Here is a 17,353-nt window from a genome sequence, read left to right on the forward strand (position 1 = left end):
CATGTAGCAGTGATCAGAACTCCCTCAGTGTTTGGGAGTTGGCCAAGGTGGGCTTCTCATGTGGATGAGAAGGGGTTAAGAGCAAACAATCAAAATAAAACCCTAGATTCTATGGATAATTAAATGCCAGGCCAAGGAGTTTGTGCTTTATCTCTTAGTAATGGGTATGGTACTGGCTCTGAAAGAACTTTTTTAAAAGGGAAATTTATATTTTAAGCCTTTACATTTTACAGCATCTTACATATATACCTTTTATTTTTCTTCACTGGATTATAGGGTGGAAGCAAAATTAGAACACTGGTATATAACAGGTCTGAGACAGCAGGGTATTGTACCATCACTTGTGGCTTCCATTGGTGATACTACATCATCCTTGCTTAAAATTGAGTTTGAAACCAATCCAGAGAATAGTACCGCTGACCAGACTCTGATTGTTCAGTCTCAACCTGTGGAGGTCATCTATGATGCTGTAAGTGCAAAGAGGCAGTCTTTATCAAACCTGTCTTATACTTCTGACATAGGGTTTTCTTATTTTTCCTCTTTCATATTTAACACTTATTAGCTAAGTTTACTACTTTTTCTTGTTTTAAAAGCAATACATGGTTAGCAGTGAATTTTACCTTTTCATATGCTACCTTTTTTTCCTACTATGTTAATCTATGCTTATGTTAAAGTAAAAATAACCTAAAATACTATTCAAAAAGTCTGTGTTTATTGTACCAACTTCTCTCAGATAGTTATACGTGGACTTCCTGTTCCAGTTCAGTTTTGCTTTTTCCCTTTCCCCAAATATCTGGACCAATTCAAATTGCTTTAGGAGTAATTAAAAGAATTTTAAATACTGTTCACATGAGAAAAAAGCATTGGCACTTAGATGTTATTGAAAATGCTGGCTCAAGTTTCTATCTGTGGTTGCATGTTTTATTCAGAGGCTCTTAACTCATCTCAGGCTAGTGATTAGGATCACTACCCATCACTTGTAAGTTGGCCCTATGCTCTTGTTGAGTTCTCTGATTTTTTTTTTAACTTTCTAGTTTAGAAGTGTATTCACAGTGAGGATAGGAGGCATTATATTGAGACCGCGGACTCATTGTATTCTCTGATTTTTAAAAAAATTAAGTTGTGGTAACATACATATAATTGACCATCTTGGCAATTTTTAAGTGTATAATTTAGTAGTAATGTCCATTGTTACATCAGTATGACACTTTAGAACATACTTAAGGTCATCTTAATGATACGTACACATTTGTTGACTTTCTAGTAAGCTTACTTGTGCTATTCCCTTTTTTAGTTTTTTTTTTTTTTTTCCTTTAAACTCCAGATAGAAATGCAATATGGCAGAGTATCTTTGGAGATATCCTCTAAGTTCAGAGCCACAGTTGTTTTGAATTAAACTGAAATTTTAAAATTTATAATATGGAAAGCACTGTGTATAGCCTGCTTATATTTTAAATTATTTTACAGAAAACCATCAATGCAGTGGTTGAATTCTTTCAGTCAAATAGAGGATTAGATCTTGAGCAAATAACATCAGCTACATTAATGAAGCTGGAAGAAATTAAAGAGAGAACAGCTACAGGTAAAGAATTTATCTACATAAAAACATCAGCTACATTCAAAATGTTATCATAGTTAAAAGTGTAGGCTGTTTTTTCTTATTGTAAATTCCATGAAGTTGCATCATGTACCTGTGTTACCCAAAGTCAAATATACCTGCTAGACTGAATGAGAAAGAGATGAGGCACAGATGATTCTGTCATTACCTTTAAGAACCTGTGCCTCACAGTGAAACTGAGAGGGAAAACATCCCTGCACTTTAGTTCTTAAGAAATAGTTCATCATTCTGTGTACTGCGTGTGAAACTGGTTCTAAAGATACATACTTTTGTACAACATGGTCTTTAAACTCAAGCCACTACTTTCTGTGGTTGCTTAACTAAAGAAATGATGTATTATTCACTCTGGATAAAATACTAGCTATGATGGGTTTACTGTATAGTGTGATGGTAAGATTGTTTGCCATCGACCATATGGAGTTTCACCTTACATATACTAATATGTGACAACAGGCACTCCTCCATAATACTTTTCAAGTGATGCTTGTTTTATTGTTAATAATATAATTACATATTTCAACTTGAGCATGTAGTCTTTTATTTCTTTTAGGACTTACACATATTATTGAAACTCGAAAAGTCCTTGATTTAAGGATAAATCTGAAGCCTTCTTATCTAATACTTCCACAGACCGGTTTCCATCATGAAAAGTCAGACCTTCTTATTTTAGATTTTGGTACATTTCAGGTAGGTGTATATCCATTTATTTCTGCCCATTTTTTGCTCAGGTTGGAAGCTAGCTGTCTGATAGTTGGCTGATTTTCCCCTCAGAGTTTACTGAAATTAAACTTAGACTTATTTCTTCTTAGCATTTTGTCAAGCCTAGCTTAGACTGAGTATTTAATATATACTTTATGGCTATTAAATAAAAAGAAAGCCCGTAAAATTTTCTCTAATAGTAGATGATTTGGTCTTGAGGAGTGGATTACTGCTGTATTTTTCTAATTGGACAGAGGTACTCCTAGTATCTAGGCACTACTAGATTTCCACACACAGTGTTGTTTATTTACATATTTGATAGTAGGAAATTATGCAGGTAAGCCACTATCAGCAATTAAGTAGTGAAAGGGAACTCTTAAGGTTTTGGGTGTTGAACCCATTAGAAATATAAGCATCTGAGAAAGAGTGAAGATTTCAAAAAAATACAGTCCAGAATTGATCTTTGCTTCCTTTGGGGAGAGGGAAAAGGAGGTAGAGATTGGAGCTGAATTCTAATGGCCTAATTATTTCTGGTGATGTAATGTGAAGAAGGAGGAACAAAAACCTGTGATGTGTTGGTGAAGATGTTTGGGTAGGTAGTAGGGGTACTGAGCTGTAAGAGGCAGTAACTGCTGAGAGCCAGGAAGAGTTGAATGTCCAGACAGGTTATTTGAGGTACACAGCTGTGTAACTGATCTTCTAATAAATGCAAATATGCTGACCACCTATTATCTAAACATATTAAAGCTGTTTACTGAAGTACTATATTCGTAATAAAATATTTGCAAATAATTGTCAGAAAATTAAGCAAAATGTGAATTATTTAAAGACACTGTTTTCATTTTAGTTATGTTTTAAGAAGACACAACAAAAGTATGTATATACTTTTCTGTTAAGAAAATTGAAGGGTTTTTTTGTCCCTTTTAGCTTAACAGTAAAGATCAAGGTTTGCAGAAGACTAGTAATTCATCTCTGGAAGAAATAATGGATAAAGCATATGACAAATTTGATGTTGAAATAAAAAGTGTGCAGTTACTCTTTGCAAAAGCAGGTAAGCTATTGCTCAATTTTTAGGAAGGATCTTAAAATTATGTTGAGTAGCTTAGGTAAATATATGTCTATGTGTGCATGTATATCAACACTGACAATATTTTTAACACATATCTTCTTGGTCACTTAAGAAAACTAAGTAGGGGCCCATCAGTACAAATCATTGCCACAGGTAGAAATAGAGATAAACTTTTGCCTATTCATTTTCAGGTACTTAGGACCATTTGGATCTAAGTCCAGCCATTGCCTTTTTTTTTTTTTTTTTTTTTTTTTTTTTTTTTTTGTGATTTGACACTGAAACTACCCAGAACACGAGCATAAAAGTTGCCATTGGCTTATGTTTTTCTGTCTTCGTGCTTTTGGGATGTCTCAATGTTGTATTCCTTTGGTGCTTTATTTTAAAATATTTTAACTCTATTAGCCTAGTCTTTATTTTAGTAGTATCACATCTTATACTTTTGTAGCTACTGACAAGTATGGGTATAGCTTTAAAACCCTAAAGGTAATTAATTACAAACACCAAAAGCTGTGGTGTTTTCTACTGCTTAGGTAAAGATCGCTGGTTCTCCATACTTCTTTAGTTTCTTGAGGCAGTAAATAATTGCTAAATATCCTTGAATGTATCCCTTTGTGGTAGGTCATTGGAAGAAAGAACATAATATCTGTGTGCAGAGTGTATAGTCTAGTAGGAATGGAGAGATTTATTAAAACATAAATACACTTAGTTTTTATGTATTATGAGCCTATTAATTCCTTGAAGGGAAGTACTTTTACATAGATCATTAAAACAGCCTTTTCTTTCGTGTGTACTTAATAATAATTGAGTTATAAGTGATAAAATACATTTAGTTAAGATAATTGGAAATTCTGTCTTTGGGACCTTTTATTTGGTGAAAAGTTATAATTATACTTTTTTATCAGAAAATCTTGCTTGATAAAACTCATTTTTGTTTCAGAATTATGTGCTAAACTAGTGTAATTTCTCTAAGGAACTCCAGAAAACTTTTTTCCCTCTGTCATTTTCTATTTTTTTCCCTTTTTCACTGCAACCACCTACCTTGATCACTAATTCTGGAATCAAGGCAAAAAATTCCTAGCTTTTTTCCCTACTGGCTTTAAAATGCAAGACGTTTTATAAACATTTTCCAAATAAATATTTAGAATTATTTTTATATCACAGTCTTTGACTTCTTTCCATCTTTATTTTTTGTTTTTGTATCATTACTTATTTTAATTAATTGTCAGCCATTTGAGTGCTCTGTTCCCCCATCACATATGCACTAATGCTCATAAACATATTTATATATAAAACTGTTTCTTTCCCCCTGATTTTTTCCTTTATGTTTTTATTCCCCACAGTAGACTGTACTTCATCAGTATTTGTGAGTTCCTTTATAGCCTTTAAACAGATAAGCCAGATTGATAGCCTAGAAATGACAGACCTAGGATGAGGGTAAAGGATATCAAATGATGTTAGAGTAGGCAAATGAAAGAACAAATCCTGAAATTCCATGTCATTAATAACCCTCACTTTTAGAGCATGGGTGACTTTTAATTATTTTCTTTAATATTAATTGTATAATTATTTGTTATAGCAAATTATTTTAGTATTCATACAGCAGTAGTAATTCACTGAGAATTATTTAGTAATTTAAGTGAATACAGATGCCCATTTATTATGAAGTGTTACTTCTAACTACAAAACATTTTAAATTAAGTGGTCACATTATTAGCTGTCAATCTTACTTTAAACATATAGGTTACGTAACTTGTATGCTGAAAGAAGTAAAAATTGATATTTGTTGAATATGTTTGCTAACTTTTCTAATAAGTTAGGGTAATTTTCTACAGAACATCTGATTAACAGTTGTTTAATTTAAAAAAATTTTTAAAGAGGAAAACTGGAAAAAGTGTCGATTTCAGCATCCATCAACTATGCATATATTACAACCCATGGATATTCATGTTGAGTTGGCCAAGGCAATGGTAGAAAAAGACGTTAGAATGGCCAGGTAATGTATGAGTTTCCTTTATATTATAAAGTTAACAAGGTGAAATATATCTGTATCAGTTACTGGATTTCAGGAAAGCAAAACTAGATTTCTGGGGGACAGAAAAAAAGATTATAATATAGCACAAACATGCTTTTAAGAAAATATTTATATGGGGTGCCTGGGTGGCTCAGTTGGTTAAGTGGCCGACTTTGACTCAGGTCATTATCTCATGGTTCATGGGTTTGAACCCTGATTCGGGCTCTGTGCTGACAGATTGGACCCTGAAGCCTGCTTTGGATTCTGTGTCTTGCTCTCTCTCTGCCCCTTTCCCACTCACAGTCTGTCTCTCTCTCTCTCAAAAATAAATATTAAAAAAATATATATTTGTTTGCACCTCTCTTATTTTAGAAGTGTTTGGACCTTCACATTGTGTAAAAGTTGGTTATCTGTTGTTGAGTGGATCAAACCCATGGTTTAATATCAATAATATAAAGTTTTCAAAAATTAGCGACGTGGATGGAGCAGAGTATAAGTCAGTCAGAGAAAGACAAATACCGTATGATTTCATTCAGATGTGGAATTTAAGAAACAAAACAGATAAACATAGAGATAGGCAAACTAGAAAACTGATTCTTAACTAAAGAGAACAAACTGAGAGATGCCAGAAGGGAGATGGGCAGGAATATGGGTTACATTGGTGATGGGTATTATGTAGGGCACTTGTTGTGGTGAACACTGGGTGTTGTATGTAAGTGATAAATCACTAAATTCTATTCCTGAAACTAATACTACACTGTATGTTAACTAATGGAATTTAAATAAAAACTTGAAAGTAGAAGAAAAAATGAGAGGCTCTTAATGATTATGAAACCATGTAAAATCATGAGAATAATTCAAGGGAGTGAAAGTAGAAACTGAATTTTGAATTTAAGTAGATAATTATGAAATATTTATGCTGCCTTCTTAAAAACAGCCTTAAGGAAATATTATTGATATTCAATAAGCTACATCTATTTAAAGTATACAATTTGACATATAGATATACAGATATATAGATATAGATGTATCTATGAAACCATCATTACGTCAAGATAATGAACACATTCATCATCTTCCAGAGTCCTTGTGTACTTTTATACTCTTGACCTTTAAACAATGTGAGGGTTAGGGGCACCAGCCCCCACCCCAACCCTACCCTCCCTCATTTGAAAATCCATGCATAACTTTTGACTCCTGCTAAATTTAACTACTAAAAGCCTCCCTTTAGCCAGAAGCCTTACCAATAATATGAACAGTTGATTAACACATATTTTGCATATGTATTATATACTGTACTCTGTTTTTACCAAAAAGTAAGCTGGAGAAAAGAAAATGTTACGAAGAAAATCATAAGGGAGAGAAAATACAGTTACAGTAATACACTGTAATTTTGAAAAAAAATCTGCATATAAGTGGACCACAGAGTTCAAACCCAAGTTGTTCAAGGGTCAGCTGTCTTACCTCCCTCCCATCCTTACCTGCTAACTCCTCTCCCTTCAATCCTCAGGTAACATTGATTTTCTTTCTAACACTATAGATTTGTTAGAATTTTCTGAAATTTTCTACAAATACCATCATACAGTTTCAGTTTTTTTGTGTGTGGCTGGTTTCATTCAGCATAATTAATTTGAGATTCGTTCATGTTGTGTGTATCATTAGTTCGTTGATACTTTTTATCAGGTGGAAGTTAAACCAACCATGCATTACTAGATAAACCTCATTTGGTAGTGATACATTATTCTTTTAAAATACCGTTGGATGTGTTTTGCTAAAATTTTGTTATGAAGTTATACATCTCTATTTATGAGGGATGGTTGTGCTTTTATTATTTTGGAATCAAAGTATCAGGGTATTGTTGGCCTTATGAAGTGAGTTTGTTGGAGGAAGTTGTATAGAATTATTTCTTCTTTGTTTTGTAGAATTCACTAGTGAAGCTATCTGGGCCTGCGTTTTCTTGTGGGGGTGAGGGTTTTTAACTACAAATTCAGTTTATCTCATAGATGGAGTGATCTTGGGTAGTTTGTCTTTCAGGGAAGGAATTTGTCCGTCTTAGTTTTTGAGTGTATCGTCACAGGATTGTTCATAATATTTTTGTGTTGCCTTTTTAATACATGTAGAATTTGTAGTGATGCTATCTCTCTCCCTCCTGGTGTTAGTGGTTTGTACCTTTTCTCTTTTTTCCTGATTAGTTTATAAGTTTTGTTGATCATCTGAAAGAATCAGCTTTTGGCATCGATTATTTTCTCTATTGTCCTTCTGGTTTTTGTTTTTGTTTTTGTTTGTTTTTTCCCACTGATTTCCATTCTTGTGCTTATTATTGCTTTTTTCCCTTCTGCTTCCTTTGGGTTTCATTTACTTTACTTTCCTCATTCTTTTTTTTTAAATTTTTTTTAATGTTTATTTATTTTTGAGAGAGGGAGACACAGCGTGTGAGCAGGGGAGGGGCAGAGAGAGAGGGAGACAGAATCTGAAGCAGGTTCCAGCCTCTGAGCTGTCAGCGCAGAGCCCGATGCGGAACTCGAATTCATGAACCGCGAGATCATAACCTGAGCTGAAGTCAATGCTTAACCAACTGAGCCACCCAAGTGCTCCTACTTCTCTCATTCTTTAAGGTGGAAATGGAAAACATTGATTTAAAACCTTTCTTCTTTTCTAATATAGGCATTTAATGTTACAAATTTCTCTTGAAGTACTTTTACTGGACCCTTCACATTTTCAAACTCTTAAGTCACTAAGCTGGGGTATTCCTAGGTCTTCCCTCATTTGTTTTTCATCTTTCATCTTTCTTTTGTTGACTGATTTCCAGTGCCTTTTAAACCATTGCTTCATTTACTTTGTCTAAGTTCGTAGTTATTCTAGGTGAGAAGGTAATCCAGTCCGTCTATTTGAGATACTTTTAGTTTTATGTACTGTTTCACAAATGATAAAGAAGCATCTTACATATTTATGATGCTTTCAGCTTACAGAGTACTTTTGCAGAAAGTTCAGTATTTTGAGATAGCAACAGCCAGCTGGCTTCTTTTGAACATTAGTGGCTTGTGCATTATATAGAAAATCATTCTTCATGTAGTGGTTAGGCATCTGTCCACTTGAGCTGTTCACAGCTTAGTTAGCAAGTCAAAGATAAACAGTAACCAAAAAGAACTTCCTGAGCAGCAAACAGCTGCCACAAAGCTATTAGACAAATAAACCTAGGCCTTTATGCTGAGTAAGGAAGCAGTGTAAAAGCAGGTGCTGAAAAGTAGGCAACTAATGAAAGCACAGCAGTGATTCACCAGTGAGTAAAACAGATATCCTCAGGGTGCTTATATTTTAATCATACATAAAATAAGCAAGTATATATATATGATATGTCAGGGATGACAAGTACTAGAAAAGGAAGTAAAGCAAGGCAGGGCAATAGAGAGTGGTGGAGTAGATACTCTTAGATTTATGTAATGCAAAATCTGTGACGCCAGGAAGTAGAGGATGTATAGTGGTTTTAAAAATTAGATAATTGTGTTTGAAAATATGTTCATAAAAATTAGTTACCGTGAAAATGTTTGGCTGCTTAAGACGGATATATTGAAATTATCTGAAAACCTGGTTTATACAGAATTTCTCATTCTCTGACAGTGTTGACTAAATGAGGCATTGATTAGATTAAAACATGTGCAAAGTCATTTTGACTCCACAGTGTAGTCTCTTCTCCAGTCCATTCTCCACTCCATAATAGAAAGAAGCTGGACCTTAAAACCTTACAGTTGAATTGTATTTTTAGATTGAAAGTATCCGGGGGACTTCCTTTGATGCATGTGAGAATTTCTGACCAGAAGATGAAAGATGTACTGTGTTTGATTAACAGTATACCCTTGCCACAGAAGTCCTCTGAACAGTCTCCAGAGAGACAGGTAACTGGATATAATAAAAATGGTGAATCTTTACATTTGTGTATATGGTGAGTTTTTCCATCTTTCTTTGTGCTAATTTGTTTTTGAATATTTTTTAGGACCGGTTTCATTTATTTGATACACTCCTAAAGTTTAATGTTGTTGATTCTGTTCAAGAGTGCATATGGCATTGAATAGATAAAAGTTGAAGCCTATTTTCACTGCAGTTTAGAGTGGTGATAAAAAGTCTGTGCTGGGCATGGAGCCTGCTTAAGATTGTCTTTCTCTGTCCCTCCCCTGCTCACACACGCTCTCTCAAAAATAAATAAATAAATCGATAGATAAAAAATCTTCTTTAAAATGTTGCAAAATAGAATTTGTATATAATTTTATTACCCATTAAACTTAAAAATTCTAGATAACTTTATTTGCAATTGACATTTACAACATAAAATATATGTTAGATTTCCACTTTGAAATGAAATTTTAGCCAACTAATGTTGTTATCATTCTCTAGGATTCTGTAATATAGATGAACAGTTAATATTGTCATAGCAAATAAATGACACACTATGATAGACTTATCTACTAGAGTAGTAAATAGTCTGCCCTTGTAAATACAGGTGGTAGTCTTAATAATTAGTAAACACTAGCTAGTTGATTGCATAATGTGCTTTGTTGGAAGATTTGTTGATTGCCTTAGTTGATTGCATAATGTGCTTTGTTGGAAGATTTGTGTCTTATGTGTGTATGTGTCTTTCCATCTCTCTCTCTCTACTCTATAATTTTTCAGTATTTTTCTCATTTATGTACATTTGATCCTGTTAAATCAGTGTGTTAAACTTTTTTGGGGTACCTGGGTGACTTAGTTAAGCATCTGACTTCGGCTCAGGTCGTAATCTCACTGTTGAGTTTGAGCCCCACATTGGACTCACTGCTGTCAGCGCAGAGCCCGCTTCAGTTTCTCTCTCCCCCTCTCTGTCTGCCCTTCCCCTGCTTGTGCTTGCTCTCTCTCTGTCTCTCAAAAATAAACAAGTATTGAAAAAAAAATTAAAAAAATGTTTTGTATTTGACAGGTATCCTCAATTCCTGTTATTTCAGATAGGACAAAAGACCTACTTAGTACTTCACTGTTGCTAGATGGAGTAGAATCAGGTAAGGAAAGTAAATGTTCTTTATTAAACCAAGCCTATACATTTGTATACAGAGATAAAATTTTCAGAAAATAAAGGAATTTAGAAAGTGTTACAACAATCACTGGTTTTAGTTCTAGCTGTGCTACTAACCAACAGTGTCATTTTGAGTCACCTTTTTTTAAGCCCAAGTTTCTTCATTTGAATTATAGGATTTTTGTGATAGACAGTGCTTAAGATTCTATATAAGATTTTTTTTTTGGCCCCAATTTCTACCTGATCTTTTTTCCTAGCTCTAGCCTAACTGATCTTGTTTAACTTTGAAGTAGAGTATAAGCTTCATGAGGACAAGGATCATGTCTGCCCTCTTTACCTTGGTGCCCTTGGTGGCTGATACAGACTGATATATGATGGGTGATGCCCAGTAATTATTTATTGAATATTGAATGAGTGAACTAAAGTGAAAAACAGCGCTTTTGAAGAAAAAAATAGTAGGGTGGTTTGGTCTTTATGTATGATTATCATATATCAGGTTGAGTCACTTTGTGGGACTTACAAATAAGATTGGACATATATTCTGATTCTGAATATGAAGATTATATCTCATAAATGAATTTTACCTTTGAGAGATTTAAGTTTGAGTGTTTTATGCAGTTTTCTGTGGACATTCTCTCAAGTCAAATGAATGTCTTCTTTAGAGTCTGATGATGAATATTTTGATGCTGAAGATGGAGAAACACAGACTGGTAAAAGTTTGAGAGGTTCAGAACTAAAAAAAGCTGCAGAAGCCCCAAATGAGGAACTCATTAATCTTTTACTGAAGTTTGAAATTAAAGAGGTATGTATATTTGTTTCATCCATTTATAAATATATTGCTATTATCACTATCCTTAAAGTATTTCATGCTAGATCTGAACATAAAATATATTAAAATTTTGGTACTCTGTCTTCCCTGCTTCCCAATACACACACACAGACACACACACGCACGTGCATGGTTCCAGGAAAATGAAATGTTATTTTGTAAATAGTGATATGAGAATGATCTATACCATATTTAATCTAGTCTGGAAAAGCTCAAAGATTCCTAAGTGGGATTTTCTTTTCCATAGAAAATTTCTATGACATGTTTATGTTAATGTTTTTTTACTTTTAAGCTAAATAATATTGCTCATTGTGATGTTTATAATTTGAAAAAGTGTAAACAACCTAGATTTTTAGCATGTCTTTACAGCCACTAAAAGTCATGTAATAAAACATTGACATGGAAAGATGTTCACAAAACATCATTATTTTGGAACAAAAATAGATTAAAATACTGAGGACATTATGATTCTATTTAGAAATTATACATACACATACATTTTTTTCTTTGATCATACTTGATAGTGTTCATCTCTGTGTGGAGGAATTATAATTTCTTATTTTTGCCTGTTTGCTTTTCCCTATATTCTAAATATACTTAATAGTAAATATGCATTTCTTTAATAATAAAACACAGAGGTATAAAAAGATGTTTCTAATTGACTGCTTTTTATCCCAATGTGAGGTGATGTCCTAAAATATAAAGTCAGGAATAACAGATTTTAATTGTGTATATAAATCCCTCTAAGTATTACTGGTATTTGTTTAAAAGAAATATATATGATTTATCTTTAGCCTTCTTTTCATATACCCATTTAGCCTTTTTTTCATATACCCATCTAAAATACCAAAAATCCCTGACTCTAACTTGAGAATACATTCAAATGATTGGTCTTCTCTTCTATTGCTACTGCACTGTCCAAGTCACCATATTCCCTGGACTAGTGCAGTAGCCTCATAATTCTTTCTCTGCTTCTGTATGGTACTCTGTTCTCCACACGATAACCAGAGTGATCCTTTTATTTTTTAATTTTTATTCAGTTTTATTTTAGAGAGAGAGTGCAGGCAGGGAAGAGGGGCAGAAGGAGAGAGAGTGAGAGAGCGAGAGAGAGAGAGAGAGAGAGAGAGAAAGCAAATCTCAAGCAGTCTCCAAGTGCGGAGGCAGATGCGGAGCTTGTTTCCATGTCCCTGAGATCATGACCTTAGCCGAAATCAAGAGTCAGAAGCTCAACCCACTGAGCCATCCAGAGTGCCCCCAGAGTGATCCTTTTAAAATGAAAGATCAGGGATGCCTGGGTGGCTCAGTCAGTTAAGCAACCAACTTTGGCTCACGACTCATGGGTTTGAGCCCGCCTTGGGGCTCTATCTCCCTCTCTCTCTGCCCCTCCCCTGCTCATTCTCTCTTTCTCAAAAATAAATAAACATTAAAAAAAGTGAAAGATGATGTCATGTCTTTGCTCACAACTGTCCCCTGGCTTCTCTATTGATTAAAGGGCTAAGTCATTCCCATGGCCTACAACGCCTTGCTATATAGCATATAGGTCACCCCATGTGACTTTAGATTCATTTTCAGTTCTCTTCTGCCTTGCTTACTCTGCTCCAGCCATATTTCATTCATCCCTTCAATAAATATTCATCAAGTGCCATCATGAAGTGCATTGTTTAACATACTGCAGTTACAGCAGCAAACGCAAAGTTCTTGCCTTATGGAACTTACACTTGGCTTTTTGTTCTTCCTTATGTATACCAGAGCACATTCTTTGTGCTTGCTGGGGTTTCTTTCTGCCTGGAACACTGTTTTTCTGTATGACTTGATTCCTTATTTCCATTAGCTATTTGCTCAAGTGCTATCTTATTGGGAAGGTCTGATCACCCAATAGGAGATAGCAGCCCTGACTTTTCCCCACTCTTCCTAGGATATAAGCTCCATCGGGACAAGAACCTTGTGTGTTTGGTCACTTCGATGTCCCTAGTTGCTGGGATGGTCTCATACATGGTAGATGATGCGCAATAAGTATTTTGTTGAATATTGAATGAATGAACTGAAATTATCAACAATCAGCATCATCTAAGAAAAAAGAGTGCTCTTAGAAATATTTTTCTCAATTTGATGTTTTTGTCATTCTGAAGTTTTAAATGTTGCTGTACTGAAATATATTAAATTTTTTCTTTATATCTTAGTATTAGTGTATGTTTAGAAAATTCTCTTCTATTAACAAAAATATTTACCTACAATTTAATATATTATTTTATGTTTTTATTGCTTTCATTAAATCATTGATTTATTTGAAATTTACTTTTGTGTAACAACTCTGCACTGAGTATCTTACTATTGTCTCTTATTGTTTCTACTCTTTAGTTGACACCCCTGTTTTTTCTTAAATGTGTAATGATACCACTGCCAATAATATTAATTTTTGCTTTTATTCATCATTTATGTTGTTCTGTTATTATTGCTGCCTAACAGGTTATCCTAAAACATAGTACTTCAAAACAACTGTTTAATTTTGCTCAGAGTATTATGGGTTAGGAATTGTGGAAGGGCCCAGATTGGTAATTTTTGTGTATAGTTTTTCATGTGGTGCAGTCATATTTGTTGGAGCTACAGTGACCTGAAGTCTCAGAGGGTCTCAGAAGTGCCTCACTCATGAGGCTGGCTCTTGCCACTGGCTGGTGGCTGGGAGCTCAGGTGGGACTGTTGACTGACATACCAACTCATAGCCTCCTGAGCATGGCAGTTTCAGGGTGGTTGAACTTTTTACATGCCCATTAGCTTCCCCTCAGTGTGCATTCCCAGGTGAAACATTTATGGGCATTTTTTTTTTTTTTAATCATTGGCAGTCATTAAAGTGTGGCTTCTGTAGTCTGTTGATTGAAATTCAAAGATAGTGGACAAAGCTCTCCATCTTGGGATGGAGTACCAAAGTACTGTTATGTTTTAAAAATTGTCACATATGTGTTTTGGTTTTGATTGGCTAAATATACTGGCTGTTATATCCAGAATAAATTTAAATAGTACTGTAGTAGTAAATAGCTAGACTGTCCTACTTTTTACTTTAATGGAAATGCCTTTTTTTTTAAATCAACAAACATGATTTTTGTTTTGAGATAGAGGTTTAAGAAAATCATATTAAGTAAGAATGCATATATTCCTGTTTAAAAAAAGGAAATTTAAAAAGTAAATCAATAATTGATGTAAAATTTTATCATGATTTTTATATAGATGTAGTTTTATTCTGAATAATAGAATTTAAGGTATAATTTCCAATCATAGTAGACAATTTTATGGTATTAGAGAAGTATGAGCTATTGTTCTCATGATAAAATGTATGAAGAAAAATTTTGTTTTTTAAACATGATTCAGAATATTTATCATGCTTTTAATGGGTGTCCTGATTCTTTTAGGTTGTTTTGGAATTTACTAAACAACAGAAAGAAGAAGATACAATTCTAGTATTTAATGTTACTCATTTGGGAACAGAGGCTACATTGAGAACTTTTGATGTAACTGTGGTATCTTATTTAAAGAAAATCAGCTTGGATTACCATGAAATTCAAGGTAACAGCCACACAAATAGAAATAATGGTTAATAGTAAATATAGTCTCACTTTGAGTATTTGAGACACTTTTGTGTATATAATAATATTTTTAAATAAATAATAGCTAGCACTGTTCTAAGGATTTTACAAATAATAACTCATTTAATCCTCATAACAATGTTATCTCCAACTTACATAAAAGGAAACTAAGCTGTAAATCGGTTATATAATTTAACCAAGGTCACACTGCTGGTTAGTCGCTGAACCATGTTTAAACCCTGGAAGTCTGGCCCTAGGGTCTGTATTCTTAACTACTGTGATCTACTATTGCCTCAGAGAGTCCACATAAATCTCCATTGTATAGGGAATATTCTTCCCATTTTACAAAGAAAGTTTAAATAAAGGGATTAAGTGGCTTACTCAAGACCATACATCTTATGAATGGCAAAACCTAGAATTTATCTCTGATCTTATAACTTTAAGTTCTTGTTCTTTGTATTGAATAGTGTTTACATATCAGAAGCTCAGTAGGTTATAAGAATTAGAATGGGGCATAAAATTCATTCTTTTAGAAGCTCTTATCCTTTGTTTACTTCAGTGTACAGTTGATGTGCTCATTAATATTTGAGGAATGATTGGGTGAATCTACATTTTATATTTGACTAGTATTTTAGCCAAATATAAAGTCCTATTTTTGTTATTTTTTAGTAGTTGAAATTAAAACACATCTCAGTTTAGAGGAAAAATGTTTTATATGTTAGTAATGTTCTGTAAACATGGTGTTAAGATGGAATTTACTTTCTTGAGGGGAGAATGTAAAAAATTTGCTAGGCTATTTTTTCCTTTAGGGAAGGTTATGACCTTTAAGGTGAAGGGAAAAGTCTAAGATTATTCAGAAGGAGCAGGAATTATAGAACTGAAAATAATAAAAGATGGATAAAATGGTGCATAAGTCACTTCTCCTTCCACAGCTTTTTGACACACTTCCTTTGGTATATCTACCTCAGGACATCTGGTAGTGTATCTGTAGTTTTTTAATGAAAAGAAATTTGGCAATTCCCCTCCCTTACAACGTACTTTAATTTTCTATGTAAAATAAGCCTTCTCTCTTACCATAAACAGAGAAAAATTATTTGTTTCTTTAATATGAATGAAATATTTGCTCTTTGAATTTTATAGCTCAATAGGATATTACATATTTTTATAGTTCATTCTTACAGTATAGTTGAGAAAGAACATCTAGTAGAGATGAACTAGAATTCATTTCTTAATTTGTAAGCATTCTACTGCCACACAAATGCACATATATCCTTAAAAATATCTAGAGAAGTATTGATTATTTTTGAATATAGATGTAAAATCAAATAAAAATAAATATGCATGTTTTTAAGTAAGTTGGATGCTAAAGGTAAGAGAAGTATTTGGATTGGTCTATTTATACACCAGTGATATTAATATTAAATAACCATGAAAATATGTGCAGGTAGGCTTTTAAAGCTTAAGTAATATATTTTTTTAAGAAAATGATCTAGAAAATTCCAATCTTAGGGTTGCCTGGCTGGCTCACTTGGTTAAGTGTCTGACTTTTGATTTGGGCTTAAGTCATAATTCAACTGTTTGTGAGATTGAGCTCCAAGTTGGGCTCTGTGCTGACAGCACGGTACCTATTAGGGATTCTCTCTCCCTCTTTCTGCGCCTCCCCCACTTGCGCTCATGTGGGGGAGTGCACTAAATAAATGAATAAATGAATAAATAAATAAATAAGTAAGTAAGTAAATAAATAAATCAATAAATTCCAGTCTTAAAAAGAACAGTTTATTTGAAACACTTTTCTTCTTTTTCTTTAATCTAGGATCCAAAAAGAAGCCCCTTCACTTGATTAGCTCTTCTGATAAACCTGGATTAGATCTCTTAAAAGTAGAATATATTAAGGTAAGGGCCATAGAATGTTTACATATTTATTGTATACTCTAAATTGTCCTCTGGAAGGAAAAAGATGACAGCAGATTACTAAATTCTCTAGATGTGTGTCATAGATTTTAATCATAAGAATATCCATTTTTTCTCTTTTCATTTATACACTTTCTCTTTTACTTAAGTAGAAGAATAGGACCAGTAAAAAGACACTAAACTCAGGGTGCTTGGGTGGCTCAGTCAGTTAAGCGTCCGACTTCAGCTCAGGTCATGATCTCACAGTTTGTGGGTTTGAGCCCTGCCTTGGGCTCTGTGCTGACAGCTCGGAGCCTGGAGCCTGCTTCTGATTCTGTGTGTCTCTCTCTCTCTGCCCCTTCCCCTGCCCATGCTCTGTCTCTCTCTCTGCAAAAATTAATAAACTTAAGAAAAAAAATTTTTTTTAAAAAGAAAAAGACACCAAACTCCCTATCCCCAAAGATGGAAGCTTGGGATGAAGTAGCATGAACTTGTACCTCTTGGGGCACATTTACCTACCTAAGTTCATTGTAAATGTAGGTGACATTTGGCTGAGTATCCTGTATCACAAGGGATAGAGTCAAATTTGATTGGGTTCAGAAGAAAACTACCAGGACT

The 17,353-nt window shown here is 33.8% G+C and overlaps 1 protein-coding gene across 5 annotated transcripts in view; it reads left to right on the top strand.

Annotated features, from left to right (window-relative positions):
- VPS13C (vacuolar protein sorting 13 homolog C) overlaps nucleotides 1–17,353 on the top strand; it is a 195,726-nt gene that overhangs the window by 66,717 nt on the left and 111,656 nt on the right. For all 5 annotated transcript variants that reach the window (XM_023255275.2, XM_023255276.2, XM_023255277.2 and 2 more), the window contains 10 exons: nucleotides 277–469; nucleotides 1,468–1,582; nucleotides 2,169–2,305; nucleotides 3,245–3,368; nucleotides 5,262–5,379; nucleotides 9,161–9,290; nucleotides 10,346–10,424; nucleotides 11,101–11,240; nucleotides 14,672–14,825; nucleotides 16,659–16,738. In XM_023255275.2, the coding sequence (XP_023111043.2) occupies nucleotides 277–469; nucleotides 1,468–1,582; nucleotides 2,169–2,305; nucleotides 3,245–3,368; nucleotides 5,262–5,379; nucleotides 9,161–9,290; nucleotides 10,346–10,424; nucleotides 11,101–11,240; nucleotides 14,672–14,825; nucleotides 16,659–16,738 (1,270 nt within the window). The remainder of the gene's footprint in view (nucleotides 1–276; nucleotides 470–1,467; nucleotides 1,583–2,168; nucleotides 2,306–3,244; nucleotides 3,369–5,261; nucleotides 5,380–9,160; nucleotides 9,291–10,345; nucleotides 10,425–11,100; nucleotides 11,241–14,671; nucleotides 14,826–16,658; nucleotides 16,739–17,353) is intronic.

Source organism: Felis catus, chromosome B3 (assembly GCF_018350175.1).
Source record: "Felis catus isolate Fca126 chromosome B3, F.catus_Fca126_mat1.0, whole genome shotgun sequence".
NCBI lineage: Eukaryota > Metazoa > Chordata > Mammalia > Carnivora > Felidae > Felis > Felis catus.